Raw genomic sequence first — 24,619 nt, forward strand, 5'->3', positions numbered from 1 at the left:
ACTTTGGTCCTTGAGATTTATTCCACTAGTGATATATAGTCACATCAGTATGTTTAAAGTCACAGAAGAGTTCTTCTCTATGTAGCTGTGCTACCAACACATATAAATTCATCTGCTTCCATTTACTTTCAAATTTCAAATTTGTTTTAATATTTAATTTTGTTTTATATTATATGCAAAACTACCAACATCAAATTTACAAAAAAGGTATAATTAAAATAGTTTAGCTTCTATCTCTTTCCCTTTCATTCTATTCCCTTCTTTTCTTACAGGTAATGATTTTATTTTAAAGATTTATTTATTTATTTATTTGAAAAAGAGAGAGAGAGAGAGAAAGGGTGTGTGGGGGGGCACAGCCAGAGGGAGAGAGAATCTCAAGCCGACTCTGCACTGAGCATGGAGCCCGATATGGGGCTCAATCTCATGACCTTGAGATCATGACCTGAGCCAACACTAAGAGTCGATCACTTAATCGACTGAGCCACCCAGGTACCCCCAGGTAATGATTTTTAAAAGATTAACGTTACATTTTATCCATCTTTTTGTTAATATAAACATAATGTATACATGTTCCTGACCACGACTCCCCCAGCCCGACATGTCATGCCACTTAACATCATATCAATAATTCTCAATTAAGGATGACTTTGTCCCGAAGGGGATATTTGGCAATATCTGGAGATATTTTTCATTGTCACAACTGGGAGTTGGGGTGTTCCTGGAATCTAATGGGTGGGGGGCAGTGATGCTTCTAAACATCTTACAATGCACAGGATTGTCCCTCACAGCAAAGGACAATCTGACCCAAAACATCAATAGTGTCACTGTTGAGAAACTGCATTATCATATTCTGAAGATCAACCCACAACAGTATAGAGATACTCGTTCAATGGCTAAATGGATCACAGTCAATTCAACCATTCCTCTATTGATGTTCACGTAAGATGTTTCTAATTTTCACTCTCAGAAAGAATGAGCAAAGATAGCCTTATGCCCAGGTCTTATTATATTAGAATTGTGAGTGCTGGATCAAAGGAGAAGTGCTAATATAGTTTTGTTAGCTATTTCCATATTCCTCTTCCCGAAAGTTTTATTAATTTGTATTCCCATAGCAATATATAAGAATGGCTGTGTTGCACAGCTTTGCCAACAGAGTATGCACTCAAACTTTTGTATTTTTTGTCAATCCGATAGATAAAAACTAGCATTTCAGTGTACTTGTAATTTGCCTTTCTCTTATTATGACTGAGGATGAGCAACTTTTCATATGTTTAAGAGTCATTTGCATTTCTTTTTCTGTGAAAATTATTTATATCAGTTCATTCTTTTATGGGTTAGATGGCCTTTTCCTTCTTTATTTTTGGAAGCATGGTGATATAAATTGCAAATATGTTTTCAATTTTGTCATTTAACTTTATTTTGCTATGGTGATTTTTTTTTTGACCGTGCAAAAGCATTTATTTTTATTTTCATGGAATTGAATGCATCAATCTTTTCCCTTATTGTTTCTGGACGCTGAGTCATAGTTTAGAACATTTTCTACATTTCCAGGTTATAGGTGAATACACTCATTTTTAAAAAATAGCATTTACATGTTTCCTTTTCTTACATTTACATCTCTACTCCATTTGGAATTTTTCCTGTATGATGTGAGGAATAGATCCAGTTTTTTTTTCCACATGGCTTTCCCTTTATTTTAATGCCACTTTTTACAAGACCATCAATTCCCCACTGATTTGAGAGGCTTTTATTGTGTGCTAAAGTTACATATGCAAATGGTATATTTCTGGATTTTCTATTGTGCTCCATTGGTTTATTTGTCTTTTCATATGTCAATATAAAAATGTTTCAATTACAAAGGCTTTATTTACAGTATGTCTTAATTAGAAAAGTTAGGCCTTTTCTTTGTTTTTTTTTTTTTAAGGGTTTTCCAGGCTATGCTTGCTTGTTGTTCTTCAAAATGAATTTTATAATCAACTGGTATAGCACCTGACAAAAAATTGATAGCATTTTAAATTGCACTGTGGCAAAAGTCTAGGTTAACTATAGGAGAACTGATCCTTTATGATGGAATCTTCCTATCCGAGGACATAGTTTGTCTTTTTTCATTTGTTCAGATCAATGGTTTCATTTTTCAGGGATGTTTTAGTTTACCTCATATAGGTTTGTTTTTTTTTTTAAGATTTATTTATTTATTTATTTATTTATTTATTTATTTGACAGAGGGAGAGAGAGAGAGTGCACACACATGCACTGGGGGAGGCAGAGGGAGAAGAGGGAGAGAATCTCCAGCCAGCAGCACTTAAGTCATGCCTGAATGAAGATCATCGAATACACATATTTTTCTATAAGGCACATCACGTCCTTCTTGCACTTGGGAATACTAGATTGCACTTCGGTACTACATTCTGGGGTCTTTCAAACTGTGAGATTACTAACAAAGAACACAAACATGCAAAAAAAAATGTAGCACTAAATAGATCGCGAACAGGACACTTGTATATTGTACGAGAGCTGAGACAAGAAGGTGGAGGGAACATCACCTTGTTCAACAGTAGCAGGGAAATATTTTGCTGCTCTGCGCATGTCAGGGAATGAACACAAGGGTGCTGAGAGCATTGATTCTGGGATTAGAGATAAATTTCAGAGATCATCAAGGTATACCTAGCATCTAGCTCAGGGCTGGACACTTTGCAGGCACTCAATAAATGTCATAGTTAAATATTTAGTATCTGGTACACAGAGTTTAGACATAGGTGATACCACAGATTTTATTCTTTTAGGCCATGATCCAGGTAAAATGATGATTATAAAGAAGATGATGATGATCATAATATTAATAGCATAATTTAACAATGACAACGATAAAACTATTAGACGTTGTAGTAATAATAATAGTGACAGCAACTAGATCAATGATGATCTATTTCCTTATATTTTTATAGTGCTTAAAAAAAGCTCCTTTATTTCGGTTGAGTTTTCTTGAATTTGGGGACTATCTTAATTTATTAAAAGCACCTGGGGTGCCTGCGTAGCTCAGTCAGTTAAGTGTCACACTCTTGATTTTGGCTGGTTGTGGGATCCAACCCACATGTCTGGCTCCGTGCTGGGTGTGGAGCTCCAGCACGTGCTGGCTCCGTGCTGGCTCCGTGCTGGCTCCGTGCTGGGTGTGGAGCCTGCTTGGGATTCTCTCTCTTTGTCCTTCTCTTCTGCCCCTCCCCTGCCTCCAGCTCTTGCACGGGCACGCAAACACTCTCTTTCTCTCAAGGGGAAAAAAAAAAAGCACCCAAACTCATATATCCAAAAATGTACAAACCCCAGGAAGTCCATGTTGAAGAATTACATTTGTTTTACCTTCTTCTTTACAGATTTTTATAACACAAATTGCCTTATCTCACTTATTTGCAGTGGCTAGTATTTATAACCCAATGTTAAAGAGTAGTGAAGATGGTGACCTTCTTGTCTTACTACTGACTAAAGGAAAAGCTTTACCAATTTTCCTTTAAGTAATATGCAGGCATTTGGCTGCGTTCTAGAAAATTATTTACTTTTCAAAATAAATGTGTTCAGACCATGGCTCTTCTTATAAATAGCTCACTGTCACTCACTTTGGTGCATATGTGCTTTTCTGAGGAAGAGCAAAGGGCAGTGCTATGACCTCTGTGCCAGGAAGACTTGCCCAAAGAGTGAGTCTGACATGGGAACAAGATTTGCTTAGAGTTTAGAGTTAAAAAAAAGAAGGGGCTGAGAAGTGTGCCTGTGAGTTTTCGGTATTGTTTTTAATCTTCACCGTATTGGGAAGGTCGTACTAGATTCTTTGATTGCCAATTCTTTCTTTTAAAAAGTTCAAGTCAACTTAGTCAAGATGTTAAAATATTTGTGTTCACAGAAGCAGTTATGTTAACGGGATAAAAAAGCCTTTCCAACCGGCAGGGCTGCCCTGACCTTCACGAAGTTTCAAAGTTGATGTGCTCCTGAAAAGCTTGCCTCTTTCTGCTTGAGCCTAATCTACAGTCAGAACAAGTGTTTCTCTGTAAAAGACTTCCTTTTCCTCATTCGCTTTTTATTTCCCACAGTTGGGGCCATTTGTGAGCTCCTAAACTAACAAAAAAAGCAAAGTAACTCTCAAAGATGTTGTGCTCAAAATGGTAATTGAAAGGCCGAAGGAAGTACAATGGAATCAAAGCAGGAGGAAACCTGAATGTAGGAAGTCTCTTCAGAGTGGGTTCAATGCTGCCCACCACAAACACTGGGCTTTGCAGGCTCATCGAAGCCAAGTCTGGGTAGATGCCAAAGCCTGGCTTTACAAAGGCTCATGGAATGAAGTGTCCATGGGGTGTGTTAGAGGGTAAGGCCTCTGTCTTATATTGCAACCAATTAAGTCCTAAATTATGGAAACTCTGTCCTGCCTCTGTTGGCATTTCGAAACCATACTTGAAATATTCTATGGTTGTGATGTTAAGGGTGATGCCCCTTGTATTCTCCCCAGGCTTACAAGTTTTGTTTTTGAAGGTATAAGTAGAAAAAATCATGCTGGTTTGTGTTTATTTAACAATGTATAAATCCATATCATATACGTTTCTTAAACTTTACGGTCTCCAGTGTATCAGTGGGAAAAAGGAGAATCAGAGAAGTTAAGGGGTGTGCCCAAAGTACCAACAGCAAGGCCAGACCTAAACTAGGTCATACGGAGCCAAATTCTACACTCATTCCATTATACCATTTCCATATGTACTTCAATTATATACACATTAATTATAAATGCACCTAACATGTATGTGAACAATTATGTGGGCAAATATGATATGCCTTGCTATACAGAAATCCTACCTGACACAAGAGATAATTGACATGACCGTTGTCATTTCAGGAACATTAATCATAGGATTATTCTAAATAGAAAGTTCCCTGCTGCCTTTAAAATTGGAATTCATTTTCCAAAATTGATTTCCTCATAAGTTGTTAGGCACAAATCTATGACATACAGTGAAGTTTTATCATCATTATTTTTTTAAACAGAAAGTCCCACCTTAGAGTTGCCTTGCTGCTTTATTTCATCTCTACATATTGTACTCGTTCCAGCATTTTCCTAATGTAAATATACAAGGAGGCTTGTGGCTACCTCCTTTTTCACCTACTAAGAGGGAGATAACGCTAAAGAAATAAACGAAGACCCTTGACAAAGGATGTATCCCTTGGGAATTCCTTCATCTGGGGACTCATGGAGCAGCTTTTGCTAAAGTGATACGTTCCTACCGTCACCTGCCTTTAAGCATGTGTAAGGTGGAGGGAAAGGATAGGACGAAGTCCAAATCTTCAAGACAAATTCTGCTTTTTGAGGAAGGAGGCCAGGTAGGAACTCCCAACACATCCCTTAGAGAAAAAACAATGGAGTTCTCATGGCTGTGGTGGGCAAGGGTAACCTGAGGAATGCAGGTGTCAGACCTCTCAGCTCCCATGCTCTTTGGCAGAAAACCTCTGCAGCTCATTAACTCAGTTAACTGCTTTTGTGGGGCTGAAGAATTTTGGAGATTATCTGAAAGAGATTTTTAATCTCAGGTTTGACTGTGGAGCATACAGATACAAGCTGATTTTCATATCTTTATAAATCAAAGCTAGACCTCAATAAGAAAAGCATATTAAAATCACAAAAGCACATATCACACAAGTCCCTGAATCAAATCAATGTAATTTTTGGATTATTATTTGGGCATGAATATCTCTGCTGTCTTTCATGAATAACAATGAAAGGCACACACACAGTATTTTGTAGTTATCAGGGATATTATTCCAATTTTAAGTTGAGGACGAGACTAATAATAAAAGCTGCATGTGTCCAGCGCATCACAGAGCTCAAGATATCTCAAAAGATCTTATTTTATTCTTATAATAACCCATGAAGTATGGAAGGTGTTATCCCCATCCTACAGAAGAAGTCAAGTCTCACAGAGACAGAGCTACTTTTTGTGGTAACACAGACAGGAACTGGTAAGTAATGACTTGAACTCGGGTCACCTGATTCAAGGTCAGTGCTCCTTCCTTTATACCAAATGCTTCCTCTAATGAATCATATATTCTGTATATATAGATGTGTAGGGGAAAGTTTCTGAGATCTCTCTGATCTTGAAAAGGAAAAAGTGGGTTTGGATCTCTTTACCTGTGTACATCTGGGTGGCCACCCAACCCACCTGTGTGCCAGTTTCTCACTAGAAAAATGAGTGTAGTGATAATACTTGATTTAACTATTCCCAGTAAGACAGGAAAATAAAACAAGAAAGAAGCTTGGTTAGGTCTCATTATGCAAAGATCAGGCATTATATATTACTATGTATTTCCATCCTTTGGTCCTTTGGAAGAGCCATGTTCTAGATTTATTTAAATTTGCTCTGAAGGCACAGTAGCTCATAGGGGTTTGATAGATGTATGGGGAAAGTTGTTAAAACCTGTAATTTCTCATCCCTGGTAATGTGTGTCCTTGTAGCGCATAAAGTCATCCAGCTGAGCCCTGATGAGATTGGGGTACTTTGCTCTCCCCCCAGCATGTATGCATGTCTGGCTATGAGACATTCTAACGGCCACAGGGGGCGCTATGTTCCCCGGGCAGCAATCTTAAAAAGCATCTCCCTCATAACTACTAGAGCCAGGTGGGCTTCTCTTCCTGCCTTGGGAATAAGTAGCAAACATTTACCCTTGGTTTTGAGAGGCGGCACAGGGCAGGGGTTGAGAAAGCACGTTCTAGAATCCAGCTACCCACCTTTCATCCCTAATCTACTCAAGTTACATAACCTCATTTTGTCTCAACTTCTTTTCCTGTAAAATGAAGATGCCAACAGTTTCCCATTTCTGACGTAACAAATGACCAAAACTTGGTTTACAACAACACCCATTTGTTATCTCCCAGCTTCGTAAGTCAGAAGTTTGAGTATAGTGTGGCTCACTTGTGTTCTCTACCTAAGAGTCTCACAAAGCCAAAATCAAGGGGTCAGTGGGAATGCGTTCCTTTCTGGAAGTTCTGGGGGTGAGTCAGCTCCAGGCTCATTCAGGTTGTTAACCAAATTTAGTTCCTTGAGGTGAGTGGTCTGAGGTCCCCACTTCCTTGCAGGCTACCAGCTGGAGCCCCTCTCAGCACCTCAAGGCTACATGAATTCCTTGCCAGGTTGCCCCCTCCGTACATGAACTAGCGATGAGGTTTCAGATCACCTCACATTTGGAATCTCTGACATTCCCTTTTGCTGCCTCTCTTCTTACGCCAGCTGGAGAAAAGCATCTGCTTACGTGCTCATTTAGTATATCTGAATCTTCAGAACTTGAAATCCGCAGAACCTTTTTATATTCTGTACTCACGCTAGGGAATCTCACTAAGGAAAAGGATGTTTATTTGCCACCAGATATTGTAGCTCTGAGGCACACGAATCCTACAAGTTGGGACAACAGAACAAAAATGAGGATGAAGGAAGGGTTTTCATGTAGACACAGAGATCCCCGAGGCTCTGATTTATTTGACATTTGTGAAATGAAATTCAACATGTTGTTTCTGGCTGATTTGAAGCCCTTGTCATAGATGGTTTATGATTCCAAAGGAACAAAGTAGAGAAAAGTTCCCAAAGGAAAACTGAGCAGGTGTTTTTGGGCTACAAGCCATTTATTTAGTTATATGGTGAAGGGTATCTGTTTGATGGTGGAATCATTACGTTGCCTAGGGTCATGGGTTGGAGCGTGCTTTAGTGATTTCTAAAAGAAATCTAGAATGCCTTTTCTTTACCAAAACATTTTTTGTAATAACGTCCTTGATACTGAGGGCTTTGACTAATTGAGAGAACAGCTTCTGTCTTTATTGTCAGAGGAGCTGTGGCAAATGTGAGCAGAGGCTGGATCGACAGAGGCTGGCAGGGGGTGGGGGGTGGTAATTCAGGCCCGAACACAGTCTTATGGACAGAGTAATGGTTTTCTGGGGGTAATAATGATGACACACAAGTTTATACTTTGGAAATGGTTAGCTCTCACTTCTTGAGAAGCTCATGCTCCTGGAGACACAGAGTGACTTGGAAGCTTTTGGCAAGAAAATCTCTTGCTATCCTTCATTAACCTACTTAGCTTGGCCTTGCCAAAGGAAACCTCCAAGTTCACTCCCAATTCTCCCATTCTTCCCATCTGCTCTGGAGATAAGTCTAACTGTACGTTAGTCTGAACTAAAATCAACCAAAGTAGGACCTGAACAATGTGTGCATTCAAAGTCTTATAATATATGCTTTCAAGTTAATTTTTAAAGAGTGTGTGCATATCAGTCATCGGTTTTAAAACTCTGAATCACTGTGACCTCAGGCATCTAGCACAGCTCCTAGCACATGGTATGAACCCAAGAAATACTTGTGGAATACATGCTGGTAAGTGATTTCTCATCTGGTCTTAATGAAAGTCTAAAAGAAAAGTTTCATTGATAATTTCTTTTCGGTTAACACGAATCAGTTGTGTGTTTTGAAGATCCAGCATACCTGCAATGTAGGCCCTGCTGACTATGTCCCACTTACTATTCATTCACTCACTGTAAACATATTTTGTGTGTATCTGTAACATTCTGGGCACACTGACTTACCGTTTCATCCACTTGTTATAAGACCCTGGAGAAAAGTATGGAAATGAATATGGCTCCACGCTTTCTTTGTACTTTACTCAAATACATCTTGTGTTTTTAAGTGGTGCTAAAAAGTGGAGGTTGGCTAGGCTAAGAAATGGCCAACTCCAAAAGCGAATGAGCAGCAAAGACTTAGTAATACTGCAAGTGGGCTGTTTTGTATTAGTCTTTGGGGCTTGCTTTAAGATGGTGCGCATCTCGTAGGATCTCAACCATGGTGTCCTTTCCAGGAGTCTGTATTTTAGTCTTGAAAATCCCCGAAGCAGAACAGATTTAAGTATAATTTATTGTCCCAACTGGGGCAATTCTAAGAGTGAATGGGATAACTATTAACAGTTACACCAGTGCAACAGGTGTAAATGGGCCTCTTGCAGGTAGTTAGGGCTGTAGAGTCACCCTAGGAGAGGACATGGGTCGAAGGACCAGGACTCATCACACACTGGCTGCCTTGTCTCATGCACATGATGTCCCCCTTCTGGGTTTCAGTTTATTTGAATGAAAAGGAAAAGAAAAAGTAAGCAAAAGCAAAAAGTAAAGAAGTAAAGTAGAAACAAACACTACTGTTTCTTTAAAACTCCACCCGTTTGTGATTGTGCACAGCCTCAAAGGAGAAAGTCTCATCGGATTTTTGAAACTACTGCAAACTAAGAGGCAGCACATGAAACAATCCTCCCCTCTCCTTTTTAAACCTATATAGTTACAAGAGCTTACATCACGTTTTAAACAAATCAACACTTGCTAACTTTGGGGTTGGCAACAATTTCATCTTCACGCCCTGAAACATTGTGTTGAAGAGTCTCAGGGCACATTTGAGTTGAGCGGGAAAAAGGACGGTGATTGATGAGTGATGGCTTCTGGGGTCATGAGAACAGGAAGGAAAAGTAGGGAGAATGGAAGGGTATAGGACAGGCTTTTGTGCCCATCCTAAAATAGAAAACAACAACAACAACAAATAACCTTCTCATATTTGGGGTAAATCTGCCCCCTATTGATATCTCAGACTGTGTTAGTCTCATCCAGAGATTTTCTCCTCGTTCTTGCTCTCAATGCCCTTTCATCAATACTCACATGCCAGAGTCCAAGCAACGGTCCCCACCCCTAGCTGCTTGTTAGTTAGAATCATGTAGGACCTCTGCGGGTGGGTTCTCAGTGGTTTTAACACCCCGAGTCCTATGACCATGGGGTTCCACTGTGCAGCCAGGATGAAGGACCACTGGCATAGAGGCTAGAAGGAGAGATGGGACGCAGGGCCCTAAATCTCAGTCCTTGCTCTTAATGAAGGCTGAGTGACTTAATGAGTGACCTTGGACATCCTACTCATCTGAGTTTGTGAAATGAACTTGGACTCCTAGGTGCGTCTAGCTCTATCTCTGAGAGTGACAGGTGAAAAGGTGAAACATATAATGGTGTGTTGACTCAGACAATATACACGTCCTCTTCTTTGTAAATTCAAGGAAAGGTGACTTTGTTGTCAAAGAGATAAATCTACAGTCAACGATCAGGAAGCAAATACATATCACTCTTCCATGCATGAACAGTCACAGCTAAGTTATATAATATCATTGATAGAATCCTTTTCCTAGATTATTCTCTCAAATGCTTTAAAAAAAAAACAGTAGAAATCCACAGACATCATTTACTACTTCCAACACATTCTGTAATCACTTTCACCATTGACATTAGCAGATCATTGGGCATTCTTACCATTTAGTAATTTGACATCTTACCTGAGTGACAGCAACATTTGTCCCATCGGTGACTTCCACACTCATATTATAGATGGACCTCTGTTCTGCATCCAAAGGCTTTGCAATGACAATTGTCCCAACACCCTTCTCTGCGTCAAAAGAGCTGTCAAAATTCCCCCCTGATGATTTCACAAAAACAACATGAAATTAGCATACCTGAGAAGTTATTACATCTATTGAAGTATATAGCTTTAAAGGGAGCCCTTATATAGAAATATTTTTTGACGGGCATCCCTATGGCTCAATTTTGTACATCTTAAATGGGACCTCTTTATTTCCAACTTAATTTATATTTCCAAACACAGTCTCCACAACGCATAACAAATGTCACAAAAAAGAATGTATGGCAAAGGAAAACCTCAGCACTAATGTTCAAGAAGTAAAGCATAAACTGACTCAGTAAAATATTTAGAAAGCTTAAAGCTCTCCCACCCCTTGTGGTTTTCCTGCTAAGAATTTGTCCAATTATTAACAAAAATGTGTAGACATTCTTAAATCTATTCTAGGATTGATGGTAAACATTTGGTTGGTAGAGTTCAGATTCCCACTAATAGATGTCAGAAACAAAAGTATAATACTAGAAAATAAGAAAAAGCCAAAAAAAATTGGGTTTCATATCAAAAATTCTGTTTCTGCAAGTTGGGATGTTTATAGAAAAAAAAAATTTTTTTTTTTTGCCATCTTGACAGTGTGAATTATTTTTCTCCCAAAAAGGTAGCAAGCTTATGGGAGATTTACAAAATGAAATCTGGAACGAGGTAGAACGCATCAGTTTATGCGATATCACTCATAAAGCAATCAGTGCGAAAGTTTAAAAAACTTTCCTCCCCACTCTGTCGGACCAAGTATCATGAACCAAGACAACACAGGTTATTTTGAAATTACTGTAGCTGTTCCCATCTCTGTGAAATAAAATGTGGTTTATGATCTTTCCCAAAGTGAAAGTTTTTTTTTTTTCTTTTTAACGGGGAGAGAAGATAATGGTACAAATGCTGGACTGATTTTAATTAAATATCAGTACATACTCACAAGCTCTATTTATTTTAGTCTGAAATTCCATGATGTCAATTAATTTTGTTCTTGGACAGTAATTTTATTTAGCTACAGCACATGGGGCAGTGCATTTACTGAATTTCATATTTTAGAAAAGAAATCTTGGCTTCTCTTACGTTCACCATACTTTGCATTTCATTTTGCTGATCAGTGAACAACACCATACATAATTTCTATGGCATTACCATTACAAATGAGTGAATGACTTGAGGGAAAGGAGAATTTTACCTGAATTAGAAGAATGTGATGTACAGTGACACAAAATAAATCATATGGTTTACTTAAAAAAAAAAAACAACCTGGTCATATATATTTCAAATACTTATTGCCTGCAGCTGTCATATACACTTAAGATTATTTAATTGCTAGAGAGAACATAATTGTCCTTGACATTTAATTAAAGTTATGGAGATACAGGGGGACCACAGAATTACTTGGAGATGATATATTTTTCAAAGATTTCATCTAAAAAGAGACTCATCTTCCAATTAATATCTTTAATTGATTTACTGAGGAGCACTTAATGTTAACTCCAAAAAAAAAAAAAAATCTTTTGAAGAACTGGAGAAGGAGAAAGGGGCAGAAAGCGGGCTGAACAGGGAAGCAAGGCTCCGGTCACAGTGTCTCTTTCAAAGGGAGTGCTTCCTGTTGATAACCACATGAAATAAAATGTAAGGCTGACTCAAGCACCTTGAATCACCATCCTACTGAGCAAAGAAAAATCATTTGCTATCAACTGGTACATTCTGAAAAGAAACTTCGCCATGGAAAGTTTCAAAGAAAGGACATAAAAGACGTCAGACCTGTGTGGAAGGGTAGAATGCCATTTCCTGTGCTGTTTTCGGTGGGTGTTACTTCATATTTTAAATCACATTTAAAATCATTTTTTGAATGTTTTCCTAACCAGGTTGTTTACTTTCTTAAATATGAGAACACATAATTTTTTTGGTGGGGAAGACAGGGTTAGGATATAGGAAAAGGTCATCTTTCAATGTCAATTATTTCAGAAGGTGGAAATTTGTAGGTCAAGGCAAAATAGAAATTATGCAAATTATAAAACCTGGGTTTGCTCCCGTTTAAAGAATAATGAAAATGAAATGTAGAGAACATGCAAAGATTTTCAGTTTCAATTCCCGTTTAAATGGGGCAATCCTATGTGTTCTCTCTCACGGCCTGAGACTCCCATTTTCCTCAGGGCCCTGTGCTGAAATACATAATCATTTCATGGGCAGAGTGGCAAAAAATTTACATATTTTACAAATGGCATATAGACTGTGTTTTCTTATTAGTCATTTTTCATATGAAAAAACATTTTTGGCAACTTTTATGGTTTGATTTTTTTATAGTTCTCTCCCTTCCTGCACGTGCGTGTGTGTGTGTATCTCCCTCATCCACCGTTACTGTTTCCAATATCTGGACTAGAAACCTCCAAAGGGGTGGGGAGATAGACAAATGGAAAGCAGGTCAAGGGGAGTTTGCAACACAGTATGTGAAGTGTCTCTCAGTCCATCGATATGGTAAGCAGCCTCCGGTAGTTGTTTCCAGGGCATGTGCTCCTAGTTAAACCAAGATTTCATGTGAAACAAGTTTCCCAAAATCTTCCCTCGGTTTTAAAATGAATTTCTGACAAGGGACACAGAACCTAGACCAGCAGTTCACCATCAACCCTCATGCAATTTAATAACCTCCCACTTAGGCATCCCATTTCATAAACGACTCCGTATCTCTCCCCCAGGGCTCATTTCTCAGGCTCCCTTTTAGCCTGAAAGGTGATTTCATTTCATAGGAAACCATGTCCAATTCATCTGGGGTGAGTCTAAAAAATGGAAGGGGTCCATTTTCGCTAGCAGCATTCCGTTTCAACAAGATGTGCTTCCTCAGAGCCAGTAACACAACATGCAAAGCCAGAGTATGCTAGCGCAGCAGCGTCGGGCTCAACAAAAGGGGGGGACAGGGGAGGACACTGCCGAGCTGGTCTGAGTGTCAACAAAGTGGGGAATTAGAAAAGTCACAGCCTGAGCATTGCTGCTGGGGGTGCACGGCAGAGATGGTTACAAGCGAGGTTGTGAACAGCCCACATAACAGATAGTTCATGTCAGGGACGTTGCTCTGTGACCATTTTTGGTCAGGACGGGTGTAATAGAGTAAACGAAGTGCAGAAGAGGAGGGGTGGATTTCTATCAGATTCCCAAGTTAAACCTAGCAGTTCGGAGTGTCCTAAAAAGCTTCCAAAATGGGACAGGAGTGAAAATACTTGAAGCCAGCAGCCACAGCTTGAATATGCTGGGCAGCAGGGCCCTGGAGTGTGATCTGGCCAAGTCTTCCTTTAATGAGATCCAAAGGTGAGTACCCCACTGCTTCCCCTTTAGAGAAGCTTCCAGGCCCCTCCCCTAGCATACGATTCTGTTCCACTCTGGGTGTAATCGTAAAAACACCAACCAAAGTCTAGTAGTCACCAAGGGGGAAGTGTTATGTGAGAAGCTTCCAAAACACTGAGCTGCTGAATCTGAATGAATTAAGGGAGTCGTTCACAAGCTGTTCATTCAAGTTCAGCATGTACATCGAACTTAAGGAAAAATGCTCAACACTGATCACGGTTTGATCACGAATAATTCTCTGTCTTGGAATGAAGCAAGCACAACATGGGGCTGAAAAGGATATTTATATGGAAGGCAGGAGATGCTGGGTAGAGGTCAGGAAACAGTGGTAGGAAGGAAAATCCCCTCTAGAATCTGGTTTAAAATTAAAACAAGTGATGTGCAAGGTATTTTTTTAGGCTTTTTATTATTTCCCTGAAACCTCTTCAGATGTGCTCCTTTGCTCTGTATTGCTGCTATGCAGAAAAGGGAGGGCTTTTGGGGATCAAATTAGGGACAGAGTGAAGAAAAGGAGAAATGAAACATCTGATGTCAATTGAATGTCTTTGAACAAATGCCACTCTAACGGATACGCAGGTGTGTTAGAGATGGTACACAGACATGGCTTCTCTCAGGAGGGCTGGGTAAGAGATTTGTGATAAAGAAACATGGCTACCTGATTAGAAAAGACGCAATCTATAGTCAGAGACCAGGCCTGCTGCCAGTGCTACCAAAGAGTTTCACTTGCCCACTTGATCCAACCCTAAGCGATGGCTCCACTTGGGGACAAGGTTTGAGAAGGAAAGGTGTAGGCTTATGTGACAGAAGCAGCCCAGAATCCAAAGTCTGTAGGAACCTATGAGCCCCTAGGAGCCAATGTGATCTTCATGTACCTGCAACGCGGACACGTCTTTCGGCTAGAGCTGGACCTCTGTGCTAGCTTGCACCATCAGAGAATTGTTTTCAAGGCAAGTAAGCAAAAATACTGTAAGTGCTTACTATCTACAAGAAAAACCATTTTTCTAACTGAAGTATCAAGTAAAAAGCCAGAAAAGTGGGTGGCAGCGTCCACCATCAAACTGTGGGTGAAGAGGAATTGTCTGAAGTGTGTAATAATGGTGGTCTTTACCATACAAATATTTGCCATTGGGATAAAGATATGGGGAATGAGCTGCAAACCAGATTGCGTGCACATTAAAAAGAATGTAAATCAAGGAGCTGCTGGGTTGAATCATAGTCTCCTGAGAAGTGTGAAGATATGTGATAAAGCCACAAAGGATTATGGGTTATTTTTGTTCCCTTCATTTTCTTTCCCTTTTAACACAGAGAAGGAACATGCTGCGCATTGGGCTGTTTAAACACAGAACAGCTGAACTTTATTATGTTTCCTTTTAATTACAGCTTTCTTAACTGGGTTACAAGTAGGGCTTCTGTTTCTAGAAGCTGAAGAGGGTTTCGCTATGTAATATTGTAGCAGTGGTCTCTTTGGAGGAACAGGAAAGTGACTGGCAGATCCATGGTACAGGGGTCCAGACTTGGGAACGAGATCTTGCTTGCTACAGTTTTTGTGAATTTATACTACGGGGGGAGGAAAAGGAATGCAGTTAAACAAGAATCGGGTAGATTTGGAAATATGGAAATAAGGAGACTATACTTCCAGGGGAAAAGGCATGCAGAAACACCATTTCTGCTTACTTAATGAGAATTCATTTGTTATAGCATCTGTAAACTGTAGAGTGCTAGGCCAGGATGCTGTATGCTCTGTCACCTGGAATGTTTGTAGAGGTATTTAAATGCCCTACGTCTGTAATGGAACCAAATTTTGACTCCCTTAGAAGAGTCACAGAGTATTTATCTAAGCAAGACAGCAACTTAAACCTGAGATCTCATTTGAGATCCATGCTGACGGTATACGCCAGCATTCGATTATAATATACTGCCAAGTTTCTTAAGCATTGGGAAGCACTGTTCCCTATCTTTTCCCTCTGAGTTAGCTTGGCCAAGGAAGATGCTCAGTTACAAAAGGGAAGAGAGGAGAGTGTGGATGGCCAAAGATAACTAAACAAGAAATCTTGAAAGTGAGAAGGAAACATCTGAATATGATAAGGAAAACAATAAATTTTTAGAGAAGGGGAAAGACATTGTCAGCAGGTTGAAAAAAAGAATGACTCTGTTTGATCAGAAGGATTCTCAAAAGGGAGATTTGGTGGAAGGGGGACCATATTGATCCATATTGAGAACAACCCCAGCACCTGGGGAAAAGATTTAACTTCTGCGGTGAAACAGAGTCGGTGTTTCAAGATGTTGTTGGCTGGATGTGGGGATGGAAATGAAATTATGTTCTGTTTGGGCATCGAGCCCAGTAAGTTCAATTTGTAGGAGAAGTTCAGCTAGATGTTACCAGATCTACAGTGAAATCTCTGTAATGGAAACATCTAGATTAGAGGGACAATGCTGTAGGTTTTCATTACAAGAACTATGCACTGACATGCCCTGACATGCACTGACACCAAGAGGATTAGGAAGAGTGCAGCATTTAGAAACACAAAGGTGGAGAAACATGAAAACTGGTGCTATGCTGTTGATAATGATTCCTGGATATGTATTTGGAGCAGTCTGAGGGATTCCATCCAGGAAGAGTTGTCATCTGTAAACTGCCCCTCTCTTCTTGGACTAGTTCTCATTTTGTCAAAGGTGCTATGGTTGCTATGGCTGGGAATACAGTGGAAGGTCACGCGGAGTCTTGGTTGGTCTCAAGAGGCGTTAGTAGGGTTAATGCATCGGCTGCCTGGAGCATCTCCATTGGTTACCACTGTTTATTCCAATCACCCTGAAGCAATCAACAGAAGCATGGGCAGGAGGAAGGAATGAGGAGACAAAGGCCTTGACCTTAAGGGTTAAGAATGGAGGCTGGACCAATACAAATGAAAATACACAATAGCACTAATCATGCTAACATGAAAACATGCAAGTAAGGTTACATGCAGCATTACCAGGCATGCTTATCTACATACGATCACACACACACACACACCCCACACACACACACACACGCAGGAATGCTGAGGAATTGCAAACTGACTTGGATATCTGGGGTCAAATGGCTGGTCAGACTGAGCATCAGAGAAAGGTGTGCTTGGAGGATTTTTGAAGTGGGTACAAATGAGCGCTTCCTGGGGCGGGCGGGGGGGTAGTGGGATGTGCCACGGGACAGGAGGTTGCATGCATGGATCACACATGGGCGAGAAGCACTGCTGCTGGGTATAGATGAGCTTGCAAACTGTAGTGTCAGGGAGGAGGGAGATAAACCGGTGCCTGATGAGAGACAGCAAGTCCTCCCACAGCTCAGGACAGCACGCCAGGAGCCCTGCTGCCCTCTGGGGTTTGACTGCACTCTTCTCTGGGCTATTTATTTGTTTATTTTTAAAAAGATTTATTTATTTTAGAGAGAGTGGGAGAGAATGGGGGGCAGAAGGAGAAGAGAATCTTAAGCAGACTCTGTGCTGTGTGCAGAGCCCGACGTGGGGCTCGATCCCACAAGCCTGAGATCACGACCTGAGCTGAAACCAAGAGTCGGACACTTAACCAACTGAGCCACCCAGGGGTCCCTGGGCTATTTAAAAGAAATCACTGTTGCACATGCCCCTGGAGGCCTGGCACCAGGGACACATGTAGAACGTGAGATGCGTTTTCTACGACTCCGACTGGGAATGGCAGTGAAGGAACCGCCAAAGGGGATGACACAGACAAGGAGGTGACGCACGCATGCCACCCTCTGTTTTGCTAAGAAAGAAGATGCATCAGATAAAAACTTAATGGGCTGAAAACTACGGAGAAGATACAGACTCGAAGACATCTTTCACGGATCAGAAGAGGTTCCATTTTAAATGCTTTAAGTGGAGATGAAGAAGGAGTTGAAAGCACGGAATGAGGATGGCCATGTACAGGGAGGGTATGATTAATGCCAACCAAGTAAAACAAAGACATTCTACCGGCATTCCAGCAAATGAAATATGCAGAAAACACGCCCATTCAGAGGACCTTCTGCGGGGGCTTGATTGGAGGCCAGGGGGCATTCTTTCTCTGTGCCTCATTAAAACAGATGTGGAATGTTCTAAATGCTTTCTCCAGATCCAGCCATTCCTGGGAAGAGGGGTAGGTTCTTGCCCGTCCGATCCAGGCAGGGACATACAGAAGGAAATGATTCCTGCAGACCAGGTCTCTGGATTCCCAGCCTTCCACAAAGAACCGTGGGAAGTCAGCTGCGGCTCAACCCAGTGTCAGGTCCGGGGTTGGCACACTCTCCCTGCTCTCTCCTCTGAGCTACAGCCTATTTTGTTTTTGCCTGCACCTCCTCTCCCTGCCTGTGTGTGTGTGTGTGGGGGGGCAGGGGTGCTGTTTTGCCCTCTCCTTTTGCAGCCTGCTGTGCTTGCTTGCTTGCTTTCAAGGAATGTAAAGGTTGGCTCCCAAGGTCTGTCCCGCATGCTTCCATCTGCTTTCTCTATTCCGTTCTCCTCCGTTCTCCTAGGAAGCGCTCACTGGCTATATATCTAGGTTCCATTTCCTGCCTTTCCTTTTGTGGATAGCAGCCAGGGACCCTCCTGGTGGAGCTTTTTGGTCTATGAATGGTACTACTGCTGCAAAACAGAGGTGTTGGGATAAATTTTAATTTATTTTTCAATTGGAAAAGGCCCCGTTACATAACCCACCCTACAAAATGATAAAAACAAAACCACCAAAAGCCCATCTACCTCAAAAGCAAAGAAAAAAAAATTTAAGTAAATCAAAACAACCCCTCCCCCCAATCCAAACCCCATCAAACCCCAAACAAAGGAGTCAGTGGATTCGAGTAATAATAGTTAGAGGCATCGTATGAAATCTGTGGGCTGCACTCGAGCCTGTCACAGGCAGTTATGAAAGATGTAATTTAATTTGCTTAAAAAAAAACCGTAAAAGGCAGATTGGATAGCTGTATTTTAGCAAATGTGTTTGCACTAAGGGTACCTTCTGTTGAACAGTTCTGCCCACAAGCTGTCTGTAGAATATAGAACATCTCTCGAGCATGCTTGCCACCTTGAAGCAGGGCAGTCGGGAGCAGAAAAAAAAAAAAGAACAGAATGCAGAAAAAAGGTGAAGAAAAAGAGAGAAATGAAGGACAGCAAGTCTAGTACCATCAATACATTTAGAAATGAGATTAGCCAAGTGTGACAATAGAATTTAAATGACACACAGAAAGACATTAGATTGCAGTAAATAACGTACTATGGAAAATCCAGCCAGAGAGCACTTTCTGTTCAGCTTAGCTACAGAGTTGGAACGAAAGCACAGGTCGATTATTCATCTTACTGGCTCTTTTGCATTCCAGCACTATACATCTTTTCATCTTAGCACTAATCCTTAGTGGGTTGTTCTTTAATTTTTTAAATATTTTTTTGTTTTTTGTTTTTGTTTTTTGTTTTTTTTTTTTGCTAGTTACTCCAGTCACTGATTACATTGCCCAGTACTGCTCTGGAGGACTCGAACTTACCAACTATGTCAAACCACAGAGGGGTGTTAGCTGGCTGCACAGACACCACCCCCACAATCTCGGTGACTCTATCGCTTTCCATGACTGTGAAGTTATAAAACGGCTCGTCAAAAGTCAGCGGTATAGGTGAAGGGGGTGGTTTCTTAATCCATTCAATGTGGAGGCGGGCCGTGGAGGATTTCTGTGGGCGCCCATTGTCCACTGCCTTTATCTACTCACACATGGAGAGAACACAGAAAGAGGTCTTAGAGCTCAGATCCCTGTGGAAATTTGGGTCTGTCACTCCTCTGCTGTTGGCCCAAGAATCCGTCCTCATCACAGTGTCAGCAAAGGGAAGGGGGAGTGGAGACCTGGGGAGAACGTGCTCAGGAATCGGGGGACACAACTGAGTCATGTGGCGGGGGTCCCATACCACATTCACTGGAAGGTGACCTGAACCACCACCAACTTTACAGATGGGGAAAACCTGGAAAACAAGGGTGGCACTTACCATTTTCAGTGTTTTATGGGCATGACTGATAGTCACATGAGTAGGAATAGCTAATTTGATTCCTTATACCTCTGGTGGTGATGTTAAAAGGGAGTAAAGCGCACTGTGAACCCTTAAGTGTGAATAATGAGAGTGTGTCCACACACACTCGCGTTGTGCAGCTCCTTCCTTCTGCTTTATTCTGGGGAAAGCACCGTGTTCACTCAGAATCCGAGGAGGGTGATGGGATAGGTGTCGGAAAGGCAGCAGCCTTGCTCTAACTGCCTTGGAAGCCCCTCAGTTACGCCAACTCTGAAGGGGCAAAGAACTCTCCTGGTGAAAGCATGGGCTCCAGGAGACAGCGGGATGGGGAGGAGGGTACTAATTACTCTCCTCTATGGTCTTACATAAGAACTGAAGAAAGCACGTCTCCACACTCAGTTGCACGGGGTGAACTGTTATGTTGTCCTGGACTTCAATGATGGTTCAAGTTCAACAAGTAAAAACCACTGACAGAAAATTTTTAAAAATCAATATAAAAAAAAGGATTTTAAAATATCACATCTTAAAAATAACATGAATAAGTGCACGGCTAATTGTGATAGCCTTTAAAAACAGTGACAACTCACAGCACCCAAATGCTATGTGATCATGAAGACCACTTTGTCCCAGAAAATTCCTGTGAGATGGAAGACCCTTGAAGATACATGTCTTAGGTCAGGTTTCCTAGAAGCAGAGTCTGAGACAGGGATTTGAGTACAAATCATTTTGGGGGTGGGGGAAGTGTTCTCAGGAGAAAGGGACTGAGTGAAGCAAGATGAACAGGAGAAAGAAGGTCAATAAGGGTGTGGTCTCAGCTGAGGCTTAACCTCAGCCTGATTCCATGGGGCAGTTCTGAATCCTCAATTGCACTGCTGGGTTGGATCCACCTGGAGGCAAGGAGTTGGGCTTTTGTGTCAGTCAGTCACTGGCTATGGGCTGCTGGCCTGGGGTGGGAGTGTGGAACCTCCTGGGTCAAGAATTTCAGCCAAGGATGATTCCCTCCGGAAGAGGGCAGATGTGAGCCCTTAGCAACCAACACTCACTGCAGTTGGGGCATAGCTGCACCAGCCTGGTAAAGGGAATCCGGGTGGGGCACAAACTGTATCCACTATAGTCCGTCCATCCATCCAGTCCTCAAAGACTCCCACTGTCACACAACTATCGTAACACATATTACATCAGAGCTGCTACTGGTAGAAACAGGGCCAGTTTATCATTATTATTATTATTATTATTATTATTATTATTATTTTCTTTTCTCTACCCACTGTTCTGTATATGTTATTGAGTAGGGAAAGAAACCCAAGTCCAGACCATAAGAATGAAAAGACAAATCAAGGGACTTAGACTATCCTTTAAAATAATACAGGACTGACTGTATACAGCAGAGAAGGCTGCAAACTAAGAGGAGAGCAGATGGCGCTGATTTTTGACAGTTGTCGGGACCCTGGCAAGTGCCCATCACTTGTAAGGATGACCAATGCCCTTTCTGGCATAGGTGCTAGCTTTCTAAAGTGCTTGGGGGTGGTGGGAGTAGGCTGGCACTTTAGATATGGGAATTTTAAGTCTCTATTTGGGGTAGTGCTCATGTGTTTCTGTTTTTGTTTTTTAATTCTCCAACAATGGAAAATGGAGTCACCTTGTACTTGAGTTTTTTCACTTTTGCAGCTTATGCAGAATAAGCATAGCTGAGATTTGTGTCTCACAATTTTCATAGCTAAATTCATGTCCTATCACACTGCCGACAATTACAAGAGTTGTTTTCCTTGGGAAGTGTCGGGGGCACAGTGAAGGATATGTTAGGTGGTGGGTATAATATGTTACTCTGGTATTCTCCTACCCTCAGTTTTCATCTATGCTGAGTACCCTGAAGTGATTTAAGGCTGCAAGAGGTGTGGTTGAGTATGTGATGGAGCAGGCTGCATACTGGGAATGGAGGAGGTTTGCTGATAGGACACAACCAAAGGAAATGGTCTCATTATTTAAAAATATCACTGAAACAGAAAGTAGCCTTCCACAGCTGTGTGGCTGTACTTATTACTCTAAAGATTTATTACTCAAATGAATATACATGAGTAAGAAAGTAACACCCCCCACCCCCATGAATGTTACTGAGGTGCAGAAAAATCTTACCGTTAGGATGTCATAACTCCCTGCTGTAAACTGCTTTCTGGAAGAAACCATGCCAGTTTTAGGGTCAATAAAAAACTTTCCATCATCATTCCCATCCACGATACTGTAGGAGATTTCTGCATTGGGGCCTTCATCTCTGTCAAATGCAAAAGCCCTATAAATGGGTTCTCCCCTCTTTTTTCGGTCACGTTCTGGCAGCTTGATCTGGTAGACCTTCTCTGGGAACTGGGGTTTATTGTCATTTTCATCCAAAACCTGCACCACCACCCAAATGGTGGACTGTTTTGGAGAGGAACCGCCATCTGTCACAGTCACCTGAGTTTCAAAAGAGAAAGCATTTTGCAATCAGAATGGAGGAAACTTTTCTTGCCACTTCTCCCTCTGCCTGCCCCACGAAAGGCCTATTCTGTGCCTTAGGGCATCTCAACTTTTCTTATTCCTGTAGTTCATGGTCATTGTATAACTTTTCATAGAATGCCTGACATCCAGTAAATGGAAATCACTGGTGAAAGTGTAGGAGGGAGGCAGAGCTCTCATTGTGCTGTGGCGTGGAGAGGGAGAGAAAAATAGGATCAACTTTACAAAATGTACTAGCTCATGTAAACTTAGTGGGCATAGAGTATGCCCCTCCACAGACACAAAAAACAACATAATCATTATGATATGTTAACCAATAGGCATTTCTTCTAATTTTTGGACAATGATATCACCATCTAAATTCTTTCAGTATTCATTTTCTTTTTCTTTCTATTTTCATGTAAAATGTGTGAATTTTACATTGCCACCGTACAAAAGGAAAACCGAGCTAAATGCTTCACAATTTTGATGGCTCATTGTAAGTACATTTGATAGTTATAATACATTTTTTAACAGTAACAAAATAATCCCCCCACCCTGGGAAACTCGAGGAGGGATAGACACTTCTTCCCCATCTCTGAGGTGCTATCCTTACGAGTGTCTAGAAAAACTGAGAGAGGGGAGAAATGAAGAGGAGGTCTCTGAAGAATCTGCATGGCAGACATGAAGTCTTTGAGTCTTAGTGCGGATAATCTTCTTGATCACAGTGCTAATAATTACTATCATAGAAATACTTCTGCATGCAGAGGGTGACACCACTTTTAAAGCACTTTTCCATGCGTTGTATCATTCACTTTCCAAAATACTCTCTTCATTAAGTGGAGGTTTATTTGTTCCCATTTTACAGACGAGTAAACAGAGGCTCAGAGGTCCCCTTGTTACGAAGTGCTAAAGCCAGGCATTATTAAGTTTTTGGCATTTCTTAATGTTCTGTTTGACCACAAACCTGGAAGAGTGTGTATTTCATTTTTAAATCATTACCTGGAATAAGGCAGCTTATTACTACAAAATATATATTTGGAGGCTAGAGGGAACATAAAGACATACTCAGCACCAATAGGAGAAAAACAACAGTGAATTACAGCACCTGGTCATCCAGTTTTTCACCTAATAAAGCAACCCGACAGGAATAATGGCAACAAAGGCCAAAAACCTGGGAAAACAAATTAAAGGCTTTTTGCAAAATGGAACTGCAATGTAGTTTAGTTTCTCTTACAAGCCGCCTAGGAGAATGGCTTTAATAGACTTAAGATAAATTTTCATAGGAGTTCTTGCTTTCTTTGAGAAATCACTCAAGTTTCCTTCTGAAGTTATTTTCCCAATTGGTTTGTTATGTTTCACAAAAGACACGTCGGGGCCAATATGTGCCAGGGCTGGATTTTGACTCCTGAGATTTTCCCGGACATGCTAAGGCACGTTCTGCTGTTACTGCCGAAGTAAAATGGTATCCTCCCAGGTGAGTTGTGTTGACCAAAACACATTGATTTCTTCACTGCTCCACTTCCCTGCCTCTCTTTTCTCCTTGAACAGCCTCTTTCTGAATCCAAACAACGCTCACTGTCTTCAGTGTGGACAAAATCACCTCCCATCACTTCTCAAGAAATGCCCTACAGTGGGCTCTGAGATGGGATCCTTGGCCACGTGGCTGCCAAGGAAAGGAGAGACCCTCTGGGCTGCGGGTTCACCACTCGCTCGAAGATCCTGTGGCTGTAAAAATGCTTTCTTTGGGGGGCACCTGGGTGACTCAGCTTGGGTCATGATCTCAGAGTCCCGGGGCTCAAACACCGGGTCGAGTCTGCTTCTCCCTCTGTCCCTCACCCCTCTTGTGCTCTCTGTCTCTCTCTCTCAAATAAATAAATAAAATCTTAATAAACAAATGCTTTCTTTTGGAGTAGAGCTGGATTTACACACCCAGGTCCGTCAGGTGTCACTTAGCAGGGACAGGTGGCAGCCGCACAGGCGTGCTGGGGAGCCGGGTCCCCCACGGCTCCACCTCACCTCAAGAGCCCTGCTGTCTTGCTCTCTCGGGCCACACAGGCATCCTCGGGTCCTCGAGCGAGCAACAACTCTTCCCTCCAGGGCTTTTGCACATCCTGCCCTCTCTCCCTGGGTCTTGTCTCCTCATCCTTGAGGTCCAGCGGAAATGCCATTTCTTCAGGGGCGCCTTCTCGGAGCCCACAGACCAAGTGCCAGGCCCACCTCACCACCACCCCCCCCGCAGCGTATGCTTTAAATCACCCAATACTTCTCTCCTGTAGCGCTTACTCTGTGGAAAGTAATTAAACACACGAGTCCTCGTCT

General features: G+C 41.5%; 1 protein-coding gene across 5 annotated transcripts in view; it reads right to left on the reverse strand.

Annotated features, from left to right (window-relative positions):
* FAT3 (FAT atypical cadherin 3) overlaps window positions 1-24,619 on the reverse strand; it is a 671,276-nt gene that overhangs the window by 106,084 nt on the left and 540,573 nt on the right. For 3 of the 5 annotated variants that reach the window (XM_034666166.1, XM_034666165.1, XM_034666164.1), the window contains exons 5-8: window positions 21,962-22,276; window positions 19,318-19,528; window positions 18,795-18,863; window positions 10,360-10,499 (exon numbers count right to left, since the gene is read on the reverse strand). In XM_034666166.1, coding sequence (XP_034522057.1) covers window positions 10,360-10,499; window positions 18,795-18,863; window positions 19,318-19,528; window positions 21,962-22,276 — 735 coding nt within the window. The remainder of the gene's footprint in view (window positions 1-10,359; window positions 10,500-18,794; window positions 18,864-19,317; window positions 19,529-21,961; window positions 22,277-24,619) is intronic. The other 2 variants (XM_002920733.3, XM_019801263.2) reach the window with 1 other exon arrangement.

Source organism: Ailuropoda melanoleuca, chromosome 8 (assembly GCF_002007445.2).
Source record: "Ailuropoda melanoleuca isolate Jingjing chromosome 8, ASM200744v2, whole genome shotgun sequence".
In the NCBI taxonomy this organism is placed as follows: domain Eukaryota; kingdom Metazoa; phylum Chordata; class Mammalia; order Carnivora; family Ursidae; genus Ailuropoda; species Ailuropoda melanoleuca.